Below are 25,773 nucleotides of genomic sequence, written 5' to 3'. Positions count from 1 at the left end.
TGGTGAACAACAAGATTTTTTTTCCTTTAAAAATGCTTGTTTATTGTATTTTCGTTTGAGACCCAGATCCTCTGGTGATGAATCACAGCGCATAGGGTTCATAATGTCACTTTTGCGCAAAGAACCTCAGGGATGGGCCTTTTCTCTCCAACCTAGTGATCCGTGCTTTAGATCAGTGGATAGTTTTTTTTCTGCTTTGGGGTTGTTGTATGATGATCCTGATCGTGTCTCATCAGCTGAGACGGAATTGAGACTTTTGAGACAGGGATCAGGTAATGTGGAAAATTATTGTACTCACTTCCGTCGGTGGTCTGCTCAGGTGGGGTGGAACGATTCAGCTCTGAAAAGTTTGTTTCTTGCTGGGCTAGGTGAAAGGGTTAAGGATCTGCTTATTGCTTATTCTACACCTGGAAACTTGCAGGAGGCAATGCAATTAGCTATACGAGTGGACAGGAGACTGCGTGCAAGGGTTAATGAGAGTAAATCCTTTGCCATGTCAGCTCCTAGTCTTGAGAGGGTCTGTAATGACATTGGAGAGCCGATGGAGATTGGGGCGATGTCACCCCGCTCTCAGGAAAAAGACCGCAGGTTTTCTGAAGGTTTGTGCTTTTATTGCGGAAAATCTGACCATTTCATTAAGAACTGTGTGCTTCATATGAACAAAGAAAAAAAAAAGGTCAGTTACGCCCGTATAGCCTGTTTAAACACTAAGGGGGTATTTCTTTCTGCTACTACTGCAGCTCAGGAAGAATTAATTGAATTTCGGGTATTTGTGGATTGTGGTTCTACTCTGAATGTGATTGATGGGGGATTCTTGGAAAAACTTAAATTAAAACCCAAACCTTTGTCATCCCCTATTGCCGTGGTTTCTGTCGATGGCTCTCCCTTGAAATGTGTTACTCCCAAGGTTTATGAATTTCCCCTCACTATTAATGGTATTCACCAAGAAAATTTGGATTTGGTACTATTAAATAATTTGCCTTCTCCTGTAATTTTGGGGTTACCCTGGTTAAAATTGCACAATCCTGTACTGGATTGGTCGACTAATGAAATTAAGTCCTGGAGCCCTAAGTGTTATGACAAGTGTTGTAATGGGCGCATTGCTGCTGTGGATAAAGGGGAATTACCTGTACCTATTCAGGATTTTTGGAAAGTTTTTTCTGAGGAGGAGTCGCAAATTTTGCCTCCCCATAGAGACTATGATTGTACCATTGAATTTGTCCCTGGAGCGACTCTTCCTAAAAGTCGTTTATTTAATCTTACTATTCCTGAGAGAAAGGCTTTGGAGGAATACATACAGACGAGCTTGGCCGCCGGTCATATCAGACCCTCTAAGTCACCTGTGGCTGTTGGATTTTTTTTTGTTAAAAAAAAGGACGGCGGTTTACGTCCTTGTCTGGACTTTCGCGAGATTAATAAAATTACTGTACGTAATCCCTACCCACTGCCATTGATTCCTGATTTGTTTAACCAGTTAGTGGGGGCCAAGTGGTTCTCTAAAATTTATCTCCGGGGGGCATACAATTTGTTGCACATGAAGGAGGGTGATGAATGGAAGACTGCTTTTAACACTCCTGTGGGTCATTTTGAGAATCTGGTTATGCCTTTTGGTCTTACCAATGCACCAGCATTTTTTCAGAATCTTATTAATGACATCCTTAGACCTTTGATCGGCAAAAATGTGGTTGTGTATTTGGATGACATTTTGATTTATTCGCCTGATCTGGAGTCTCATTGGCGGAGCGTACGTGAGGTATTACAGTTATTAATTGACAATTCGCTTTTTGCTAAGCTAGAGAAATGTGAGTTCGCTGTACAGAGAATTAGTTTTTTGGGCTACATTATCTCCAGCGAGGGCTTTGAGATGGACCCGGTGAAAGTTCAAGCTGTGCAGGAATGGCCTAGGCCTATTGGTTTGAAATCGATACAGAGGTTTTTGGGTTTCGCCAATTATTACAGAAAATTCATTAAAAAATTTTCTATTATTGTTAAACCACTGACCGATCTCACCAGGAAAGGTGCTAATACGGTTCAGTGGACTACTGAGGCCATTGAAGCGTTTGTGTTTCTAAAGGAGAGGTTCAGCTCTGCTCCCATCCTTATGCAGCCTGATGTGACTAAGCCGTTTTTGGTTGAGGTTGATGCTTCTTCTGTGGGGGTCGGTGCGGTGTTGTCTCAGGAAAACAAGGATGGAGTACATCCCTGTGCCTTTTTTTCAAAAAAATTTTCTGAGACTGAACTTAATTACGATATTGGTAATCGGGAATTGCTGGCTATTAAACTCGCATTTGAACACTGGCGTCATCTCTTGGAAGGTGCTGAATTTACCATTCAGGTTTTCACTGATCATAAAAATCTGATCTATCTTGATGCTGCCAACGCTTGAATGCCCGTCAGGCTAGGTGGGCACTTTTTTTTTCGCAGTTTAATTTTTCCGTTACTTACATCCGGGGTACCAAGAATGTTAAAGCTGATGCTTTGTCTCGCAGCTTTTCTCCCATGGTCGGTGCTGAGGAGGAGGAGAGCATTTTACAAGAAGGTGTTGTGATTGCTGCATTGGACTCCATTTTGGAAGATGAGATTCTTAAAGCACAGGAGAATGCCCCATCTAACACTCCCCATGGGAGGTTGTTTGTGCCTAGGACCTTTAGGAGAGATTTGTTGAGTGTCATGAGTCTCGGTTGGCAGGTCATCCAGGAATTTCTGAGACCAAGAGACTTGTGGGTCGCAGTTTTTGGTGGCCTGGATGGCAGAAGGAAGTCATTAAGTGGGTGCGTCAATGTACTGTGTGTGCTAGATCTAAGTCTTCTCATACTCCTGCTGCGGGGTTGCTTTGCCCTCTGGAGGTTCCTAGTGCACCTTGGACACATCTGGCTATGGACTTTATTACTGACCTTCCCTCCTGAGGGTTTCACGGTCATCTGGGTGGTCATCTGGGTGGTCGTGGACAGTTTTAGCAAGATGTGTCACTTGGTTCCCTTCATCAAACTGCCCTGCGCTAAGACACTCGCTAAGGCCTTTGTCAAGGAAATTGTCAGACTCCATGGTGTTCCTACTGACATTGTTTCTGATAGGGGACCTCAGTTCGTGGCTCGTTTTTGGCGTGCCTTTTGTGACAGGTTGGGAGTTCATTTGTCGTTTTCATCTGGATATCATCCTGAGTCTAATGGCCAGACAGAAAGGAAGAATCAGGATGTTGAGCAGTTCTTGCGTTGTTTTGTGGCAGACAATCAAGAGGGGTGGTCTGAGTTTCTGCCGCTTGCTGAATTTACTCTTAACAACCATACATCCTCTTCTTCTGGGTGTTCGCCTTTTTTTTGTTGTTCTGGGAGACATCCGTCTTTTGGGTCATTCTCCAAATTGGTATCGGCTGTGCCTGAGGAGGAGAGTTTTTCCGGTGATTTGGAGAGAGTTTGGACGGATGTGCATGGTAATCTTCAGGAGGCTAACAAAAAATCTAAGAGGTACTTTGACAGGAAACGTCAAGAGGTTTTGTTTACGGTTGGTGACATGGTTTGGTTGTCCTCTAAGAATCTGCGGTTGAGGATTCCTTCTAAAAAATTGGGTCCCAAGTTTGTAGGGCCCTTTAAGGTGCTTCAGGTAGTTAATCAATCTGCTGTTAGGTTGGAGGTTCCTACCTCCTGGAAGATTGATCCGGTGTTTCATGTTTCTCTATTGAAAAAAGCTGATGTATGACATAGAGACGCCACTGCCACTGTTCCTCCGGTGGTGGAGGACGGGGAATATGAAATTTCCCGCATCCTTAATTCTAGATGGTATAGGGGGAGTTTGCAGTATCTCGTCGCTTGGAAGGCTTTCGGTCCCGAGGATAACTCATGGGTGAGGGCGGATGATGTTTCTGCTTCCAGACTTGTCAGAGCGTTTCACAAGAGGTTTCCTGATAAGCCTGGGCCTAGGGGATCCGGAGGATCCTCTTAGAAGAGGGGGTACTGTTAGAACTCTCCTGTTAGTTTTTTTCTATTTTGCTGGTCACATGACCTTTTTGCCTATTTAATCTTGCTCCGCCCTTCTGGCCATGCTGGACTTCATTGTAATTTCTACTCTTTAGCTAGCCAGGTTCTTCGTAACCTTTCTCCGTCAGTTTAGCTAGGTCTTTTGACCTTTATGTTCTATGTTGTGTGTTTGTCTTTTTACTGCTACAATTTCTGCTAGGAGGTGTCCATCTTTCTCCCATTCCCTAGTTCTTGTAGGGATCCCTCCCTCACATCTATAGGTCTTCGTTCAGACTAGCTGAGGACTTTAGCGGGTCTGATCGCAGGATCAGGTTCCCCGTTACATCGTAGGGATCTAGCTTAGTTCTATTGTAGGGACAGATCTCCTGTCTTTCCTTAGTGCTTGTAGCCTATGATAACACTTATGACTTAGAGAATTAAAGGATCTACAATCCGAAACAATCCGGACATGCTGGATTCTTATCTTCCCTGATAATCATCAGTCAAAGCCACCCATACACTTTGGACTGTCAGCGAAACTTGTTGATATTGGCGGGTTTAGTCAAATTTAGTCTGTGTATGGGGGTCTTAACTACTATCTGAAGGGTATGAGCACTGTCAGGGTATGTGCACACAATGACTTTTAAACATCTGCGAATGTGAATCTGCGAATAAATAGTTTCATTTATTTATTTCTTTAATAAACTAGTAAGCGGCTTCAAAACAGAAGACGCCCATATAATGAACTGGTCTCTTCTTTTACCACTTCATGTCTTAGGAAACCTGAAATGGTTAAAAAACTCAAAGAACTGAACATATGGACATCGAGTCATCTTGCAGTGTATAGGTTCATTGCTTTTACCATATATTTAGCACTTTATAGGGCAGGTTACAGAGCGGATCTGACTGAAAAAGAATCTGTGTGCATACCCTTAGTCTGACTGATCAGTAGGGGGCGTACCACTTAAAGTGCCTAGTGGAGCATGAGTGCCAAACACGGCCCTGGGTACAGGAGTTGCCTTCTGTTACATGCACTAGTGTGGTCTGTAAAATTAACCAGACACGAAAATCGCTAGTTTGCAGTGGCACATAAACTATTGTTGGCCAGTGCACTGTCCATGTGGTGTCGTTTGAGTACATGGACAGCACGTGTTACCAAAAACATGCTTGTCTAAACAAGCACTTAAGGCTGGGGCAAGAGTGAAGACACCAGCATTGTATAAAAATTACATACCTTATATGAGCCACTAATTCACAATGCTAGTTTAAACTAAAATGTAAAATATACTTAATTGCGCACACAGAAGAAGAGGGAAATGGTAGGACAGTCCTTACCTGTAGTCATCACGTGTGGCAATTAGACTGGATACGTTTCTGAGGATACCTCCTCCACTCTCTATGATAGACAAAGAGTTGCTCTGACACTTGTAAGTCAGGGTGCTCACCAAAAAACCAAGTGATCCATCAACGGAACAGACAGATGCCTTGTTCTCAGTGCTATGGGCAGACAAATTCCACAAGGCGCTCAACACACTTTTCAATGTAGACTCCTAATATGACAAAAATCACCTGTAAATTATTATACCAAAAGTGTTCCATAAGACAAGTACAGTTATATGAAAAAGTTTGGGCACCCCTATTAATCTTAAGCTTAATGTTTTATAAAAATTGGTGTTTTTGCAACAGCTATTTCAGTTTGATATATGTAATAACTGTTGGACACAGTAATGTTTCTGCCTTGAAATGAGGTTTATTGTACTAACAGAAAATGTGCAATCTGCATTCAAACAAAATTTGACAGGTGCATAAGTATGGGCACCCTTATCATTTTCTTGTTTTAAATACTCCTACCTACTTTTTACTGACTTACTAAACCACTTTTTTTGGTTTTGTAACCTCATTGAGCTTTGAACTTCATAGCCAGGTGTATGCAATCATGAGAAAAGCTACTTAAAGTGGCCACTTGCAAGTTGTTCTCCTGTTTGAATCTCCTCTGAAGAGTGGCATCATGGGCTCCTCAAAACAACTGTCAAATGATCTGAAAACAAAGATTATTCAACATAGTTGTTCAGGGGAAGGATACAAAAAGCTGTCTCAGAGATTTAACCTGTCAGTTTCCACTGTGAGGAACATAGTAAGGAAATGGAAGAACACAGGGATATGCTGGCACCGGGAATCTTGTTAAAGTGGAGGAATGCATGGATTCCACTCAGTATCAGCAGATTCTTGACAATAATGTTCAAGAATCAGTGACAAAGTTGAAGTTACGCAGGGGATGGATCTTTCAGCAAGACAATGATTCAAAACACCGCTCCAAATCTACTCAGGCATTCATGCAGAGGAACAATTACAATGTTCTGGAATGGCCATCCCAGTCCCCAGACCTGAATATCATTGAACATCTGTGGGATCATTTGAAGAGGGCTGTCCATGCTCGGCGACCATCAAACTTAACTGAACTGGAATTGTTTTTTAAAGAGGAATGGTCAAAAATACCTTCATACCGGATCCAGGAACTCATTAAAAGCTACAGGAAGCGACTAGAGGCTGTTATTTTTGCAAAAGGAGGATCTACTAAATATTAATGTCACTTTTCTGGTGAGGTGCCCATACTTATGCATCTGTTAAATTTTGTTTGAATGCAGATTGCACATTTTCTGTTAGTACAATAAACCTCATTTCAAGGCAGAAACATTACTGTATCCAACAGTTATTACATATATCAAACTGAAATAGCTGTTGCAAAAACACCAATTTTTATAAAACATTAAGCTTAAGATTAATAGGGGTGCCCAAACTTTTTCATATAACTGTATCTCCTTAGACATGCTTCTTACCTTGCTGGCACGTAATGCACATTGCATTAAACTGACAACACTGCCTATTTCACGCAAAATCTTCTTACTGTTGATATCTGCTCGCCACGACAAATTTCTCAAAATACTTGATGCCACCTGGAAAATAATCATATAAAGTAAATATACACTATATGCACAATGTATCAAATAATGAACAAATAATGTGCAGAAAATATACAAAAAATGTACCTGCTGAAGTTCTTCACTCTCAGATGCCAAGTGAGCCACAATTGCCTGCATGCAGCCACGTCGGGAGCACAAGGTAGCCTGTGTGATAGGAAATAAGTAGTGATAACAGTTATTGTCATTACCCACTGAAGATTTCACATATAAAACTACACAAAATTTCATATAAACTGACATGTTCAATAACAGAGAAGAATATTATTAGTAATGAATGTTTGCATATTCAGTAAGTATAACTTCCCTCTAGTGGTGACTATATACAGCCAGAATTATATAGTTGGCAATGAACGTCTTAGTATTATGATCAAATGTATACATCAGACATATGCTATAATGCCAGAGTTAATGCTAAGCTATTCTTCACTTACCTTGTTCACCACATCTCCAAAAGTGAGATTGGTGAGTGCCATCCCTGCATAGCGCCGCAGTGCCAAGCTAAGGAGATCATTGGTCATACGGTGCATCTGGTAGTCTACCTCTAAAAGCTCTGCAATTGATTGCAGACCACCTAAAAATCCAAAACAAAGAAAATGAGATACAGCTTATAAAGTCTCAGGGTATATTTTCTATATCTGCATTTCTCCTACTGCAGCCATAGGACTTATACATTCTTCTGGAGAATCTATCCTCCATGCTGCTGCCTTTCTGTCTGTGCAGATACTTATTGCATGCAGGTAAAGATGAATCTTTAGGAATTACAAAGATGAAAATGGTTCAATATGAAACACTTACCTAGCTCATTCATTGCTCTTCGATATTCTTCATCAAATGATAATTTCATAATGGCACAGCTGGCTTGACAGATTTGGGGTTCTATGGGCACTGGTGCTGAAAGAAAGACCTTATTTGACTTCTAGGATGTCTTCCTTATATACTCTTGTTAAGTGTATACCACAGAATATAGGAACTAAAAGACCTGACTTTCCATTCTTTATATTCACATTTCTCAAATCATCAAACAGTTTCAAGAATAAAAATAGCAATGTAGTCTCCTATCAACGACAGGGATATTACACACTGAAATGTATTTTTTTATATTTATGTCCGAATGCAATGAATATTAAGGTTTTGAAATTTGATCCATTAGATGGAGGGATTTGCAGCTAATTCTCACACTAAATTCTTAAATTTTATTATTATATCTATTAGACGTTCAACAACATTGCTAAGTTAGGCTGTTCGTATAATTTATTATTAAATCCCTTTACACTCTATCACCAGCCCAAAACAGAACAGGGGTATGGGGATGAAAACTACTCAAAAACACCTGATTGGCAAAATAATGTTTTGTGAGCCAGGCAACGGAAACCAGAGTAGAGAAGCCCAGCATAAACCAGACACATAACACTGAATGTGACCTAAACCAGGCAGGGGATCTTACTGACAGGTTGCCTGCAATAGATATAGGTATACCTGGACTACTATCATGCACACCATCCTTCTGCTCATGACTTAGCATCCAATCCCAGCAGGTCTCTGTGTATGAACGTATCTGTTCCAGAATGTGGAGGACTCTCATCTCCTTTTTAGCTTGACCTTCATCTGGTTGGGAGAAGATGACATTGTGAAGAGCAGCATTTGCTCGCATGCGGGCATCTTTGAAACTCTGTGATTCAAGCGTTCTTCCATCCCGTTCTGTTTCATGCAGGATCTGCAGTAGTAGTGGGAGACAGCCAGATCTACGCATTGCCTGACAACTGTCTTGTGAGCTGGACATGGCCAACAAAGTACGTGACATGTCATCTTTATCACGTGTGGCCAACATGGACAAAAGCCAGAACACAACCTCAACCTGCAAGGAAGAGTAGGTATTGTATTATTCAGTATTACAATTTGTGCAAGAATTTGTCATTGTACACACATAAGTTCACTTCTAAGGTCAATACATGCTTTTACTCATCTGCCTAAAAATTTTAATGTTTTTGCCTTCATTATACAGTTACCTTGTTTTCCGGTTGAGCAGAGTTGTCCTCAGCTTGGGAGATGGTCTCTGTAAAAATTTTCTCTGTAGGTTCATGACTTACGCTGGGCTGTGAAAGATAATTATATACATAGTACATGAATCCTCTTTCATGTGTTAAGGAATGTTGGTGTGTGGCATAAATCAGCAGAAGGATTTTTATAGAGCCCTCTTCTGTATAGAAATGCTCCATACAGATAACCTAAATAACAATGTAATGTTTCTCCTTGTAGGAGGGTTTTTACCTCTGTAGACTGTTCTCTGTTTTCAATTTTCCGTATTTCTTCCAGCTGCTGCTCTATTTGCTCCACACGGGACGCTCGAATCTGTCAGACAGAAATATGTGTCAGGGTTCTTGTTTGTATTGTGTTATATAAAACGATATCAATCCAATTATTACAATAAATCTAATCATATGGTTTATGTTTTATTAATAAGATAATAACAAAATATAGATCCATTTATCCAGAAAAGATAGCAGTCCAAAAAAGATAGCAGTTTTTAGAATGGCTTACTGTTTCCTATGATTTCATTTAGATGGGAAATAGTGGACGCATGTTCCATCAGGTTCCATAATACAGAACCTTCCCAAGAGTATTTTCTACATATTTCTGAACTGCTAGTTCTCCATGCACATAGCTTTGTCATGTGTATGATGCCCTACTGTACATGAGTTGTGAGCACTTGTCAACCACATAAGAACTATTTAACAACTTAATACGTTGGAGTCGCTCCTTGTTATATCTTCAGTTCCATTTTTATTAGACCTAGTGTGATGGCTCTAGGTGGCGCTGCTTAGCCATGTGAACACTGATGTACTCTACAGCAGCTTTTACAGAAAAGACCCAACAATACAGCACACGTTGGTTCGATAGAGGAAGGTGCTCCCACCATTCGCACCCCATAACGTGAACGCACAGCATAAATCGGATGCCATGGAATTTAAAGGGAGCATGTCATGTAAAATAATCCAATTAACCTGCAGATATGGGGTTAATCTGCAGGCTAATAGTGTTCTGAAGCCGTGCGGGCACAGCACTGAGGGCCCCGCTGCCGGAAGGAAATGAACTTTATTCCCCTCTGGCAGCTTTACTCTTTCAGTCACAGAGGTGTTTCACTAAGTTAGCCACCAAAGACATATGGCTGTAGTGACCTTTAAAGGGGTTGTTCATTACTGGACAACCCATTTTTAAATGGTAAAGTGCCCTAGATAAAATAAAGAAAACACATACTCCCCTCCTGGACCGGCACTGTTCTAGTGATAGTGATGTGTATCCCATAAGCAAACCAAAGAAAAAAAGGTGTGCATATATAGGGATCAGCGGAAATAAATTAATAATACACATTTTTATTACACATGATTCATTACAAACAAAAGACCACAAAAGTTAAAAACAATTAAAAAAGTCTCATGGCTAGGAAAAATCAATAACAGCTTGGTATGACTGTAACATTCCCTGACCCGGCCCAAATCGTGCCTATATAATGCTAGCTAGGGGGTACATGAATGAACTACCCAAATAGTGGAGAGCACAATATAGTGTACATGCTGTAGGGAAAATACCCTAATCACAGATACCAAATACCAGCGATGTAAAAGCATAATAGCTCTCCACAAACAAATGGTATATAAACAGTGGCAACAAACAGCAAAACTTAGTCCTCCATGATTAGTAGCCCCCTAGACACACAACATGGTTAGAGCAGGAAATGAGAACCTAGCCCCGGGGCTAGGTCATTGAATGTTACAGTCATACCAGGCTGTTATTGATCTTTTCTCCCATGGGGCTTTTTTTTTAACTATTTTTGTCTTTTGTATGTAATGAATCATGTGTAATAAAATTTGTATTATTAATTTATTTTTGGTGATCCTTTGGTTTGTTTATGGATAGTTAGTGTGCATAAGGTAAATCCCATTATCTATTCGGTGGTGCCCGCTACATTTCTTTATCTCTACAGTGATGTGTATCCCAGCAGTTACATGATGTTATGTCTTGTGACTGCTGCAGCCAATGGGCAACCACTGATCGACTGCAACCTTCTGTCAAACTAAACTGTTCTGTCTGAAGGAACTGTGAAGGCTGCAGCTCATCAGCATCTGCTGCTAGAATTATTTCCTACTATTAGATTGTTTTGGGTAATAACTTTACTGTATATTCAAATATTGTCATTTATTTAATCATCTATGTATTATATTCTATCCCTTTTCTGACATACAGGAGCCACTACAATCTGAAAAGTAATAGTAGGAATAGTGGATTTTATTATTTCATGATTTGCTTTCATAGCTTTTTCACAATGTTCAAAATAACCTGAGCACCAACACTTTAGCTAAGTGTCTGTTTATGAAAATTTAATGAAAGTTTCCATCAAGTAACTATCCATCCAGCTTTTAGACTATATTCTATTCCTTTTTAACTTTTGAATCTTAAAAAAGCTTTATGTATGGTTTTGAATCATCTGTTCTTTCTACCTCTATTAAGCAGTTAAACTAAACTCAATAGTTGCTGGGGTGTTATACTCCCATTTGTGTACAACTATGACTGAGCAACCTAGACAAGATACAAATGAGCTCACTATTTACCATCAGTACCTGATATCCCTGGATTTGGAATTATTTATTTATTTTACTCACATAGCGCCAGTAATTTCACAGCGATGTACAGACATGATCAGCAATTACACTCATTCTACTAAGTATAAGGTTACATGCAGGTGCCGTATTACATCCTAATAGTATGAAATTGTGATATGGTAGCCGAAGCACTTTGTGGGACCCTACTTTTCCTTGATATGTCTTTAAACATCATTGGATTCTCTATTAAGGAGGTATTCTGCCTTATACACACAAAGTGCCTTTGGCTCCATCCTTCTAAACATATTCTAAGTGCATAACTTCTGGATCCAATCCAGTACGGTTGTGTTCACACTGCATTTTAAACCTTCCATTGGAGGTATACTTTGGAAAGACTCCAAACACGTACCTCTGACTGAGAGCTGGGATACATACAGTGGTTACGGAAAGTATTCAGACCCCTTTCAATTTTTCACTCTTTGTTTCATTGCAGCCATTTAGTAAATTCCAAAAAGTTCATTTTTTTTCTTATTAAAGTACACTCTGCACCCCATCTTGACTGAAAAGAAACAGAAATGTAGAAATGTTTGCAAATTTATTAAAAAATAAAAATTGAAATATCACATGGCATAAGTATTCAGGCCCTTTGTTCAGTATTGAGTAGAAGCACCATTTTGAGCTAGTACAGCCATCAGTCTTCTTGGGAATGATGCAACAAGTTTTTCACACCTGGATTTGGGGATCCTCTGCCATTCTTCCTTTAAGATCCTTTCCAGTTCCGTCAGGTTGGATGGTGAACGTTGGTGGACTGCCATGTTCAGGTCTCTCCAGAGATGCTCAATTGGTTTAGGTCAGGGCTCTGGCTGGGCTAGTCAATAATGGTCACAGGATTGTTCTGAAGCCACTCCTTTGCTATTTTAGCTGTGTGCTTAGGGTCATTGTTTTGTTGGAAAGTGAACCTTCGGCCAAGTCTGAGGTCCAGAGCACTCTGGAAGAGGTTTTCATCCAGGATAACTCTATACTTGGCCGCATTCATGTTTCCTTCAATTGCAACCAGTCATCCTGTCCCTGCAGCTGAAAAAACACCCCCATAGCATGATGCTGCCACCACCATGTTTCACTGTTGGGATTGTATTGGGCAGGTGATGAGCAGTGCCTGGTTTTCTCCACACATACTGCTTAGAACTTTTTGGTAATAATTCTATCTTCGTCTCATCAGACCAGAGAATCTTATTTCTCATAGTCTGGGAGTCCTTCATGTGTTTTTGAGCAAACTCTATGCGGGCTTTCATATGTCTTGCACTGAGGAGAGGTTTCCATCGGGCCACTCTGCCATAAAGGCCCGACTGGTAGAGGGCTGCAGTGATAGTTGACTTTGTGGAAGTTTCTCCCATCTCCCTACTGCATCTCTGGAGCTCAGTCACAGTGATCTTGGGGTTTTTCTTTACCTCTCTCACCAAGGCTCTTCTCCCATGATTGCTCAGTTTGGCTGGACGGCCAGGTCTAGGATTGCTGGACGGCCAGGTCTAGCAAGACTTCCGGTGGTCCCAAACGTCTTCCATTTAAGGATTTTGGAGGCCACTGTGCTCCTAGGAACCTTGAGTAATGCAGAAATTCTTTTGTAACCTTGGCCAGATCTGTGCCTTGCCACAATTCTGTCTCTGAGCTCCTTGGGCAGTTCTTTTGAGCTCATGATTCTCATTTGGTCTGACATGCACTGTGAGCTGTGAGGTGTTATATAGACAGGTGTGTGCCTTTCCAAATCAAGCCCTATCAGTTTAATTAAACACAGCTGGACTCCAATGAAGGAGTAGAACCATCTCAAGGAGGATCACAAGGAAATGGACAGCATGTGACTTAAATATGAGTGTCTGAGCAAAGGGTCTGAATACTTATGACCATGTGATATTTCAGTTTTTCTTTTTTAATACATTTGCAAAAAATTTCTACATTTCTGTTTTTTTTCAGTCAAGATGGGGTGCAGAGTGTACTTTAATGAGAAAAAAATGAACTTTTTAGACTTTACCAAATGGCTGCAATGAAACAAAGAGTGAAAAATTTAAAGGGGTCTGAATACTTTCCGTACCCACTGTATATATTATACAGCTCTCTCCACCAGCTTTCTCAAAACTTTACTCAACAGGGCAGCAGGATTTGGAGTAAAGCATGCAAATCGTTTGCATGCAGTAAAATGACTCACCAACATAGGGAATAGAGAGGAATCATGACGGTGTGTGTGTAACACCCTGTCACCATTCGGCAGCCTGCAGTCACATAGAGTGGTTGCACACTTTGTTTCCTAGACCATGCAACCCCTTTATATTTTCAGCTACAGTCAATACTGTGTGTCACGACACAGCTGCTGGGTAACCAGGGACCAGGGGCTCCTACCCTGTCCCTAACACTAGAGGGAGCCCTAACTTGCCCTTTTCCCCAGGATACCTCTGAAGGTGAGGATGCCGGGGCCTCCACCCTCACCCTAACTCCTGAGTAAGCCCTCCGTCTGTTCGCTCCCCCCACCCAGAGAAGGGGGCACTACTGTGCACTGTAGTACACCAACCCGACAAACAGGGTTACAAAGACAGGGGTAAACAGAAAACTCCAGGCACACAAAATATTCACTCACATATAACAGAGGAAAGCACCGGGGTGTGAAGGTAGGGGAATAAACCAAAAATGGAGAAGGATAAGGAATTACCACGCGTACAAACCAGACTACAGTCACAAATAATTCCTTCAACACTCCTTCTCCCTCTGTTAGCCATGCAGCAAAAGCTAGCTCTGACAAGGATTTGTATCAGAGCCCAGATTACAAAGGAAAAAGGAGTGGCTAACCGAGCTCAGCTGTGAGCACAGGGAATTCCAACATGGCCGCTTAACTCCTGTTCTGCCGGAAGAAATAAACACACATTTAAAATGACGGAGAAGTGCTTCTTCTGGGAGCTGGAGTAGGAGCCATCCGACGCTGAGGTCTTCTGGCTCCACACTGTCGCGGTAACCCCTTGACACTGTGTGAGAGAATCTCATCAGATCCAGTCAGTGTGAGCCAATAATCAGGTTAGCAGACATTGCTCCCTTCATTCCCAGGACACTTTTTTGGGGCAAATTAAGGTAATATGGCACTATCCCCTGAAAAAACTCTAAAGGACGGGTGCCCAGTCTTTTGGAGTCTTTGGGCCACATTGGAAGAAATAGAGTTGTATGTCCACACATTAAATATTCACACACTAATGAAAGCTAATGGGCAAAAATAAGATCCATACATAATTTTCGTTATACCGCCACCACAGATAAGCAAGAAAATCCTAACATTATTGTCCTAATTATGCAGTGGCCCAATCGGAGAATATAATAAAATTGTGGAGAAAGTCCTAAGTTTGTGATCACTAATATAGAAAATATAGATATTAGTAATAAAATGTCATTGATTTTTTTTATTATTATAAAAGTAAAAGTGACTGGTTTTATGTTGCCCATTTTCTTTTACTTTTATAATAAAGATAATAAAAAAATTCCTTAAAGTAGTTGTCTCAAGGTTTGAAGGTAACCCCTATTATTAGGATAGGGAATAACTTCCCGATAAATTGAGGTCTAGGTTGAGGGTCAAGCGGTCAGGCCCCAATGATTGAGAAGTTATTCCATATCTATGATAACTTCTAAACTTGAGATAACCCCTTAAAACAGGTTGTCCTTGATAATATTTATTGCCCATAGTCTTCCATATAGAAAATCAGAAATACACAAATACTAAGGTATTGGTAAGATAATCTGAAAAAGCTATGTATATATCACATAGGATACATTGAGATCGCTGTATATTCATCACATTGTTTACATTGAGACTGCTGCATACGCCACTTAGTATAACTGAGACTGCTTTATACATCACATGGGGTACACTGAGATTTTGCTACATATACAAAAAAGAAAAAATAGGGCCCACACACCTTTAGCATTAAATTAATGCACAGGTGCACAAATATGCTATGTGGTCAATATACTAACATATGCATACACTATGCGTCAGCACACTGAGATTAATGAATACATGAACTCCAATGTTGCTGCAAATGTTAAAAACATAAAGGTACTTAGTTACCATTTCTTGATCAAAGAGCACAAAAGCCATCCAACCACGTCAAGGTGACATTTTAATATGGATGATCCCTAAACACTAAATGTCTTACCTCTCTATGTGCCAAACCAGCCACATGTGAATGGGGAGTGAAAAGGAAACCAGACATAGCTCCTATAAACCTTAAATGGGAAAAATGGGTGGATAAGGGTGCTGAACAATGGAGGGGGCCACCTCCCCAATATGTATTATGTATGTACAGTACAGACCAAAAGTTTGGACACACCTTCTCATTTAAAGATTTTTCTGTATTTTCATGACTATGAAAATTGTACATTCACACTGAAGGCATCAAAACTATGAATTAACACATGTGGAATTATATAGTTAACAAAAAAGTGTGAAACAACTGAAAATATGTCTTATTTTCTAGGTTCTTCAAAGTAGCCACCTTTTGCATTGATGACTGCTTTGCACACTCTTAGCATTCTCTTGATGAGCTTCAAGAGGTAGTCACCGGAAATGGTTTTCACTTCACAGGTGTGCCCTGTCAGGTTTAATAAGTGGGATTTCTTGCCTTATAAATGGGGTTGGGACCATCAGTTGTGTTGTGCAGAAGTCTGGTGCATACACAGCTGATAGTCCTACTGAATAGACTGTTAGAATTTGTATTATGGCAAGAAAAAAGCAGCTAAGTAAAGAAAAACGAGTGGCCATCATTACTTTAAGAAATGAAGGTCAGTCAGTCCGAAAAATTGGGCAAACTTTGAAAGTGTCCCCAAGTGCAGTTGCAAAAACCATCAAGCGCTACAAAGAAACTGGCTCACATGAGGACCGCCCCAGGAAAGGAAAACCAAGAGTCACCAGCCTCAGAAATCATAGGTTAACAGCAGCTCAGATTAGAGACCAGGTCAATGCCACACAGAGTTCTAGCAGCAGACACATCTCTTCAACCACTGTTAAGAGGAGACTTTGTGCAGCAGGCCTTCATGGTAAAATAGCTGCTAGGAAACCACTGCTAAGGACCGGCAACAAGCAGAAGAGACTTGTTTGGGCTAAAGAACACAAGGAAAGGACATTAGACCAGTTGAAATCTGTGCTTTGGTCTAATGAGTCCAAATTTGAGATCTTTGGTTCCAACCACCGTGTCTTTGTGTGACGCAGAAAAGGTGAACGGATGGACTCTACATGCCTGGTTCCCACCGTGAAGCATGGAGGAGGAGGTATGATGGTGTGGGGGTGCTTTGCTGGTGACACTGTTGGGATTTATTCAAAATTGAAGGCATACTGAACCAGCATGGCTACCACAGCATCTTGCAGCGGCATGCTATTCCATCCGGTTTGCGTTTAGTTGGACCATCATTTATTTTTCAACAGGACAAAGACCCCAAACACACCTCCAGGCTGTGTAAGGGCTATTTGACCAAGAAGGAGAGTGATGGGGTGCTACGCCAGATGACCTGGCCTCCACAGTCACCAGACCTGAACCCAATCGAGATGGTTTGGGGTGAGCTGGACCGCAGAGTGAAGGCAAAAGGGCCAACAAGTGCTAAGCATCTCTGGGAACTCTTTCAAGATTGTTGGAAGACCATTTCCGGTGACTACCTCTTGAAGCTCATCAAGAGAATGCCAAGAGTGTGCAAAGCAGTCATCAAAGCAAAAGGTGGCTACTTTGAAGAACCTAGAATATAAGACATATTTTCAGTTGTTTCACACTTTTTTGTTAAGTATATAATTCCACATGTGTTAATTCATAGTTTTGATGCCTTCAGTGTGAATGTACAATTTTCATAGTTATGAAAATACAGAAAAATCTTTAAATGAAAAGGTGTGTCCAAACTTTTGGTCTGTACTGTATGTGTCAGTATATTGGCCACATTGCGTATTTGTGCACCTGTTCATTAATCTAATACTAAAGGTACTAAATTTAATACTAAAGGTGAGCGGGCCTTTCTTATTTGTATGTACAGCAAAGTCTTAGTGTACCTGATGTGACGTATAAAGCAGTCTCAGTTATACTAAGTGACGTATTCAGCAGTCTCAATGTATCCTATGTAATGTGCATACAGCAGTCTCAGTGGATGTCAGAACCATGATTGGACTACATGAGGATATGATTTCCGTGTCCATTAGGGGTAACCCAGAATCATCAGATGAGTACAATATTGATACTTTTATATATTCATATGTCATGAACGCAACAGCATGTATTTGCTTGCCTATTTTTCAGTACAGGGAATTAATATAGGGGTAGTAATCGGTGAGTGGCGGTGGAACATTGATTTCTAGGGTGCCAACCTCCACGGAAAGGTAGGGAACAGTTTTAGGGATACCATTAGGGTTAGGTCTTATTTTCAGGGGATGTCTTATTTTTTTCCAAGAAAAGCAATCCACATTTTTTCTTGAACAAAAAATGAACATTTTTTCAAATATAATCATGACATCACACACACACTGCACTTACACATGTGTATACACATGCACAATGCACATACACAGGTAAATATACACACACTGTACATACCAGCAGGTCTCCTCTTCAATTCCTCTAGACTTCTGCAGTTAAAAGACCTTTGGTGACATCATGGTCACATGACCGTGATGTCACCAAAGGCCTTAAGCAGTCTTAACCTCAGAATAGAAATGCTGGGGGCCGCTAAGAGAGTGGGGGCCCTGAGAAATTGCCCAGATTGTCCCCCCCCTTACCCCTAACGCCGTCCCTGCATACCAGCCTGTCTACTTTTTAGTTCCTCTAGACTCTTGCATTTAAAGTACTTTTTGCAACATCATGGTCACTTGACTGTGATGTCACCAAAAGATCCTTAAGGATATTAAACCTTGGAATAGAAATACTGGCGGCCCCTAAGGGAGTGGGGGCCCTGGACTATTGACCAGTTTGCACACCACCCAGATGCTGATCCAGACTGTAACTATGGCTTATATTTCAAGCATACTCCAAAAATCCTGTAAAATCATGCTAGGGCTTAATTTCAGGGAAACACAGTAGCAGATGTAGGACCAGTTACAGCCTTGCATAAGGATCCAGGAGCCTCAAATTAAGCCACTGGTTGTCAGTGTTTTTTATATAGTTCTCCTTGTCGTAATAGCTCCCATTAATTAGACTTTGGTTTTATGCTTAACTCCTACCTGAGCTCTCTGCACCATTTCATCTGCCGTACCAAATCTTTCTTCCAGCACACAACGCAAGTGCTCTGACTCAAACTCCAACTGTTGTCGGATAAGATCGATCTGCAGGGAGAACTGAAAGAGTACACTTAGTCATCAGGATGAATAAGCATGAAATTAGAAAAAAAAAGCATTAGAGTATAGAGAAAAGACAAGCAGCACAAAATAAAGGCATACCGTATTTTTTGGACTATAAGACACACTTTTCCCTCCAAATTTGGGAGGAAAAGGGGGTGCATCTTATAGTCTGAATGCACCTGTTATAATGCTGACTGTGGTGTGGTGCGGGGCAGCGGCAGCAATGGAGAGGGGTCGCACGGCAGGGAGCGGGGTCGCATGACCGCCATGAATTCATTACGGCCGCACTAGACAGGAGGAAGTGGGCGGTCTCCCGTCCAGATCACGTGCTGCAGCGACGTTACAAAGAGGCAAAGTCGGGGGGACTGCACACTGTGCTGTTCTGTGTTGCTACGGCCCTGCCTCACCTCTTTGTAACGTCACTGCAGCACGTGATCTGGACGGGAGACCGCCCACTTCCTCCTGTCTAGCGCGGCTGTAGTGAATTCATGGTGGCGCTGCTGATCGCTGCCGTGTGACCACATTCCTTGCCTACTGCCTAGCACGGGTCCAGAAAGGAGAGGCAAGCATACAGTAGTTTAAGTGAAACAAAGCACATGCAGTAAAACACTGTACAACTGTGGTGAGCTATAACTCCCAGCATGCCATAGGAGCTGCAGGTCATGCTAGGAGTTATAGTTCTCCTCAGAGCAACAACATGACATAAATGTGGTGAACTACAACTCCCAGCATGCCATAGGAGCTGCAGGATATACTAGGAGTCATGCATACCAGGATGGGGGGCCATGTATACCAGGATGGGGATGGGGGCCACGTGTAACAGGAATGGGGGCCATATATACCAGGATGGGGGCATATATATATACCAGGATGGGGGCATATATATATATACCAGGATGAGGGATATTAGTATAGAATTGGGGGACATTACTACTATGTCAGTGTCAGCAGCAGACCCCCTCCCCCAATAACAGTGCATCATGACCACATATTTTGCTTCAATTTTTTGTCTATTTTCCTCCTCTAAAACCTAGCTGCGTCTTATGGTCCCGTGCGTCTTATAGTCCGAAAAATACTGTACTTAGAATTGGTGCATATGAATCAAGGTCCTTCTCTAAGTCTCAAAGCATCTTACCGTCTCAACCTGGGGCAGCTCCTCCAAGCGCTTGGACAGGCTTTGAAGCTGAGAGTAATACCATAGTTTCTCTTTTTCCTCCTTATCAATCTCTGCCAGCAGCAGAGCCCTGACAAAAGAAATATTGCATATCAAATATTGCATATCAAATATTGCATAACTGCTGCTTGTGTAAAGATTGTTGACTGCTAGAATCAATCCAAGCTGAACATTAATCCTAGATAACAATGTATCTTAATACAGATTGTAAATCTGCTGCTCATTTACCAAAATATGTGTACAATACAATAGTTGATAGTACTCATAACCGATACAGTGGCTTGCGAAAGTATTCACCCCTTTGGCTTTCTACCTATTTTGTTACATTTCAACCTGTGTCTAAATATTTTTGTAATCCTATTTGTGTGTGATACATCAACACTAAATAGTCTAAGTTGGTGAAGTGAAGTGAGAAAAATATAGGCTGTGAAGAATGGCACCAGAGAGATCCCGCAGAATCCCACCGCTGCCACCACTTGGGACGAATCCACACCTCGCCACCATAGGCGGATTATAATGAGGGCAATCCGGGCTACCGCCCGGGGCCCTGAGCCTGCAGGGGGCCCGCGGCTCCGGGCGGGGTGTCTAATGCCGGATTGCCCTCATTATATGTGCGGGCTGCTGCGGCACATACCGGTAGCAGTGGCGGGAGGGGGGGCCCCGGACCGCTCCCCCAGCAGTGGCGCACGGCCGCTACTTCTTCATCGGCCGGGCCAGCACTGCAGCAGTTAACTTCCCTGTGCTGGCCCGGCCGCGTCACTGCCAGGAGACACGGCCCTGTGCGCGGCCGTGTCTCCTAGCTGTGACGTCACGCAGTGCGCGCCCGGCCTGCACTGCTGCAACGGAGAAGTCAGAGCAGGCAGGAGGAATGGAGCCGGGGGATGGTGAGTCTGTGTGTGTATGTGTATGTGTGTGTATGTGTGTGTGTGTGTGCAGGCAGATATCATTGTGTGATGTCTGTTTATATGTATTTTTGTGTTTCAAATGTGTTTATGCGTGTATGTATGTGTCTGTATATGTTTGTGTGTGTGCGTGACTGCATGCGTGACTGCGTGCGGCCTCCCGCTGAGTATAGTTGGCGCCGTGCGGCCTCCTGCTGTCTCTGGGGGGGGCGCCGTGCGGCCTCCTACTATGTATAGATGGCGCCGTGAGGCCTCCCGCTGTGTATAGATGGTGCAGTGCGGCCCCCTGCTGTGTATAGATGGCGCCGTGCGGCCCTCTGCTGTGTATAGATGGCGCCGTGTGGCCCCCTGCTGTGTATAGATGGCGCCGTGCGGCCTCCTGCTGTGTATAGATGGTGCCGTGCGGCCCCCTGCTGTGTATAGATGGCGCCGTGCGGCCCCCTGCTGTGTATAGATGGCGCCGTGCGGCCTCCTGCTGTGTATAGATGGCTAAGTGCAGCCTCCCGCTGTGTATAGATGGCTACGTGCGGCCTCCCGCTGTGTATAGATGGCTACGTGCGGCCTCCCGCTGTGTATAGATGGCACCGTGCAGCCTCCCGCTGTTTATAGATGGCTACGTGTGCTCAATATTGATTCATACAATTAATGTAAGGCTATGTGCCCACGATACAGAAATGTTCCGGATTTTTTTTGAGCGTTTCTGCATCTCCCTGGCAGAAAAAACGCATGCGGATTTTACATGCGGATTGTACATGTGGATTTTACATGCGGATTGTAAATGCATTTTCCTGCCAGGGACATGCGGATGTGAAGCGTTCTTCACTTGCATTTCCGCATGCGGGTTGACAAGCACTTTCCAAGCGATTTTAGCATCACTTGGAAAGTGCTTGACAACTTGGTTACACTATATAAATCCATGCAACCAGCATGGATTTATATAGTGTGACCGTAAAAGAATGGTAAAAAATAAAAAATATATACTTACCTTCTGATGGCCTGCTGACGTCAGCGGTCGCGTGACCCGTCACATGACTAAATGACGTCACGGCAGGTCCTTTTCAGACCATCGCGAGCTGCTGGCAAGCCAGGACGCATCGGATAAAGACATCGGGGGCCATCAGAAGGTAAGTATAATATTTATTTTTTATTTTATTCTTTTTTTACAGGTTCTATGGTACCCGGATCCGGAGGAGAGTCTCCTGTCCTCCACACCCGGGTACCATCCGCACATTGAAACGCATGGATTCCGCATCTACAGATGCAGGGATGCGGATTCCATGCGTTCTAATGCAAGTCAATGGCGGCGAAAATGCCGCGCTTCCACAAAATAATTGGTAATGCTGCGGATTTTTCCGCAATGATAATCCGCAGCGGAAATTTCCGCAGCATGTACACAGCACATGCGGATTATCATTGGGGAACATGGCAGACCTTCTACCAAGCGTTTTTTAAGCGTTTCTGCAGCGGAATTTCCGCTGCGGAAACGCTTAAAAAACGCATAGTGGGCACACAGGCTAAAAAAAAATATTATAATTAATATTGTGCCAAATTAATTTCACGTGAACTATCACATGATCTATCACAGGGGATCATGTGGCATGTCACGTGATAAATCAGGTGTGTGTGTGTGTGGGGGGGGCCCGCGCCTTCTAAACTGCCCGGGGCCCTTGCTACTCTTAATCCACCCCTGCTCGCCACCCGCCTGACGTCACAATTACGTCAGACGGATCACAAGATACGGATCTGCCCTTTGCACGAACGTGATGTTCCACACCACCTCGGGGACACGTAAGGTCAGATTGATATAGTTCTACACAGACACCCCCTGTCCACACGGGTACAGGAAGGCACCGGGAGTGAGAAGAGGTGGCCCACACAGTCACTAACGTGGCACCACACTCGCTCACACCCCTCACAGGCTGAGAGGTCCCTTCACTAGCCCCAGTGAAGCAGAACCTTGTCGGCCTGGTAGAGCTGCCACCAGTTCCTATTAAATATAATTCCCGCTAGCAGACCAGGGGATTGTATCGGGCCAGGAACCAGCCCCGGTGGCGTGTTCGTTGGACCGAACAACGGACGTGAGAGTTTGTGAATCGAGATAAAAGAGCAGCCCAAGGTTAAATTATATATTTAATCGCCTTAATGGCACACTAGACAATACACTATGTACATAAGAGTTATACATACATAATGGTCAGAAATGCAAACACAATAGTAGTGGTACAAAAGATATAAGCAGTTATTGAGAGTTATTTACCAGTCAGATGGAAGGCCTGGCTTGTGGGGGAGGGGCTGCCACATGGGAGGCTGGTGGTCCCCTTTGTTGCAGGACTTCTCCCACATGATGTGTTGTCGCTGTTAGAACCCTCCTGTTTGTTTTTTCTATCTTGTGTTTTGCGGTCATGTGACCATCTACCTTTATATTCCAGCTCCGCCCTTCTGGCTGTGCTGGACTTCAGTGTTTAACTGTTTCTCTAGCTTGGTGCTTCAGTGCCTTTCTCTGTCAAGTTCGCTGGGTCCTCTGGGACCTCTAGTACATTTTTGTCAGTTTGTCTTTTTGTGTTCTGCAACAACTTCTCTGTTTAGGAGGTGTCCCATTTTTGTCCCAGTCCTTAGTTCTTTTAGGGACCCCTCCCTTAATTCTATAGGTCTTCGTTCAGACTAGCCGAGGACTAAGGCGGGTCTGTTCACTAGGAACAGGCAGCCCGCTACATCATAGGGATTCAGCTTAGTCTTACTGTAGGGACAGCTTTCCCCTATCTTAGTTCATGTTGCAGATCATAACAGTAAGTCCAGCCAAAAAAAAACTAAAAGGAAAGAAATTCAGGGATCAGTATGGTTTCCGTCCAGGATTTGGCTAAACGCCTGCAGGGATTGTCTTTGGAGGTAGCCGAACTTCAGCAACACGTGAGTAGCTGTTCTGGAGCGCATTTTGTCGAACCCAAGGTAGGACTGCCTGATGTTTTTTATGGTAAACAGCAAGATTTTTTTTTCCTTTAAAAATGCTTGTTTGTTATATTTTCCTTTGAGACCAAGGTCCTATGGGAATGAATCACAGCGCATTCGTTTTATTATGTCACTTTTGCGCAATGAACCACAGGGGTGGGCCTTTTCTCTCCAGCCTAATGATCCGTGTTTAAGGTCTGTTGAAGAATTTTTTTCTGCTATGGGGCTATTATATGACAATCCTGATCGAATCTCATCTGCTGAATCAGAACTTAGACGTTTGAATCAGGGGTCAGATGATGTTGAAAATTATTGCACACACTTCAGGAGATGGGCTTCAGAAGTTAAGTGGAATGATCCTGCGCTGAGATGTTTATTTCTTGCTGGTCTGAGTGAAAGGGTTAAGGATTTGCTAATTGCATTCCCTGGACCTGAGACTCTGCAGGATGCTATGCAGTTAGCTGTTTGTATAGACAGGAGGCTGAGGTGCAGGCTCAATGAGGTAAAGACTCCTGTAATGTCAGTTCCTAGTCCCCAGAAAATCTGCTCTGACGGCGGGGAACCGATAGAGGTTGGGGGGATGTCACTCCGCTCTCAGGAAAGAGACCGGAGGTTCGCCGAGGGATTGTGTCTTTATTGTGGTAAAGCTGACCATTTGAATAAGTATTGTGAGCGTCGTTTAAGTAAAGAAAAAAAAAGGTCAGTTACGCCAGTATAGCTTGTTTACGCTCTGCAGGAGTATTTCTTTCTGGGAGTACTACTCTGCAGGGAGATTTGATTGAATTTCAGGTATTTGTGGATTGTGGTTCAACACTTAATGTGATTGATAAAGGGTTTTTGGAAAACCTTAAATTGAAATCCAAACCTTTGTCATCACCTATTTCAGTGGTTGCAATTGATAACACTCCTTTGAAATGTATTACTCACAAGACTGCTGCATTTCCCCTCACTATCAATGGAGTTCACCAAGAAATTTTGGACTTGGTTGTTTTGGATAATTTGCCCTCTCCAGTTGTTCTAGGATTGCGTTGGTTAAAACTGCACAATCCTTTATTGGACTGGACTACTAATGTGATTAAGTCTTGGAGTCCGAAGTGCTATGATAAATGTTGTAATGGTCGCATTGCGGCTGTGAAAAAAGGGGAATTACCGGTACCTGTTCAAGATTTTTGGAGGGGTTTTTTCGGAGGAGGAGTCGCAAGTTTTACCTGCTACTCTTCCCAAAAGTCGCTTGTTTAATCTGACTATCCCTGAAAGAAAGGCCTTGGATGAGTACATAGAGACTAGCCTGGCAGCTGGTCACATTAGACTTTCTAAGTCGCCTGTGGCAGTTGGATTCTTTGTTAAAAAAAAGGACGGCGGTTTACGTCCATGTCTGGATTTTCGTGAAATTAATAAGATTACCGTACGCAATTCATACCCATTGCCGTTAATTCCTGACTTGTTTAAAGAGTTAGTGGGAGCCAAGTGGTTCTCCAAAATTGATCTCCGGGGGGCATACAATTTGTTACGAGTGAAGGAGGGTGATGAATGGAAAGCTGCTTTTAACACTCCGGTAGGTCATTTTGAGAATCTGGTGATGCCTTTTGGTCTTACCAATGCACCTGCATTTTTTCAGAACCTTATTAATGACATCCTGAGACCTTTGATTGGTAAGAATGTGGTTGTGTATTTGGATGACATTTTGATTTATTCACCAGATCTAGAGTCCCATTGGCAGAGTGTACATGAAGTTTTGCAGTTATTGAGTAATAATTCACTCTTTGCTAAGCTGGAGAAATGTGAGTTCGCTGTGCAGAAAATTTGTTTTTTGGGCTACATTGTCTCCAGCGAGGGATTTGAGATTGACCCTGTGAAGGTTCAGGCTGTGCAGGAATGGC

At 42.6% G+C, this 25,773-nt stretch overlaps 1 protein-coding gene across 2 annotated transcripts in view; it reads right to left on the bottom strand.

Annotated features, from left to right (window-relative positions):
- Positions 1 to 25,773, bottom strand: part of APC2 (APC regulator of WNT signaling pathway 2) — a 97,645-nt gene that overhangs the window by 15,336 nt on the left and 56,536 nt on the right. For both annotated transcript variants that reach the window (XM_073686260.1, XM_073686261.1), the window contains exons 6-15: positions 20,007 to 20,115; positions 18,755 to 18,868; positions 9,203 to 9,283; positions 8,941 to 9,027; positions 8,411 to 8,789; positions 7,730 to 7,825; positions 7,366 to 7,505; positions 7,001 to 7,078; positions 6,791 to 6,907; positions 5,289 to 5,503 (exon numbers count right to left, since the gene is read on the bottom strand). In XM_073686260.1, coding sequence (XP_073542361.1) covers positions 5,289 to 5,503; positions 6,791 to 6,907; positions 7,001 to 7,078; positions 7,366 to 7,505; positions 7,730 to 7,825; positions 8,411 to 8,789; positions 8,941 to 9,027; positions 9,203 to 9,283; positions 18,755 to 18,868; positions 20,007 to 20,115 — 1,416 coding nt within the window. The remainder of the gene's footprint in view (positions 1 to 5,288; positions 5,504 to 6,790; positions 6,908 to 7,000; positions 7,079 to 7,365; positions 7,506 to 7,729; positions 7,826 to 8,410; positions 8,790 to 8,940; positions 9,028 to 9,202; positions 9,284 to 18,754; positions 18,869 to 20,006; positions 20,116 to 25,773) is intronic.

Source organism: Phyllobates terribilis, unplaced genomic scaffold, assembly GCF_046119375.1.
Source record: "Phyllobates terribilis strain yellow unplaced genomic scaffold, ASM4611937v1 Scaffold_1__5_contigs__length_1240528914, whole genome shotgun sequence".
NCBI classification, from domain to species: Eukaryota; Metazoa; Chordata; class Amphibia; order Anura; family Dendrobatidae; genus Phyllobates; species Phyllobates terribilis.
This window is presented reverse-complemented; position numbering and strand designations above follow the sequence as displayed.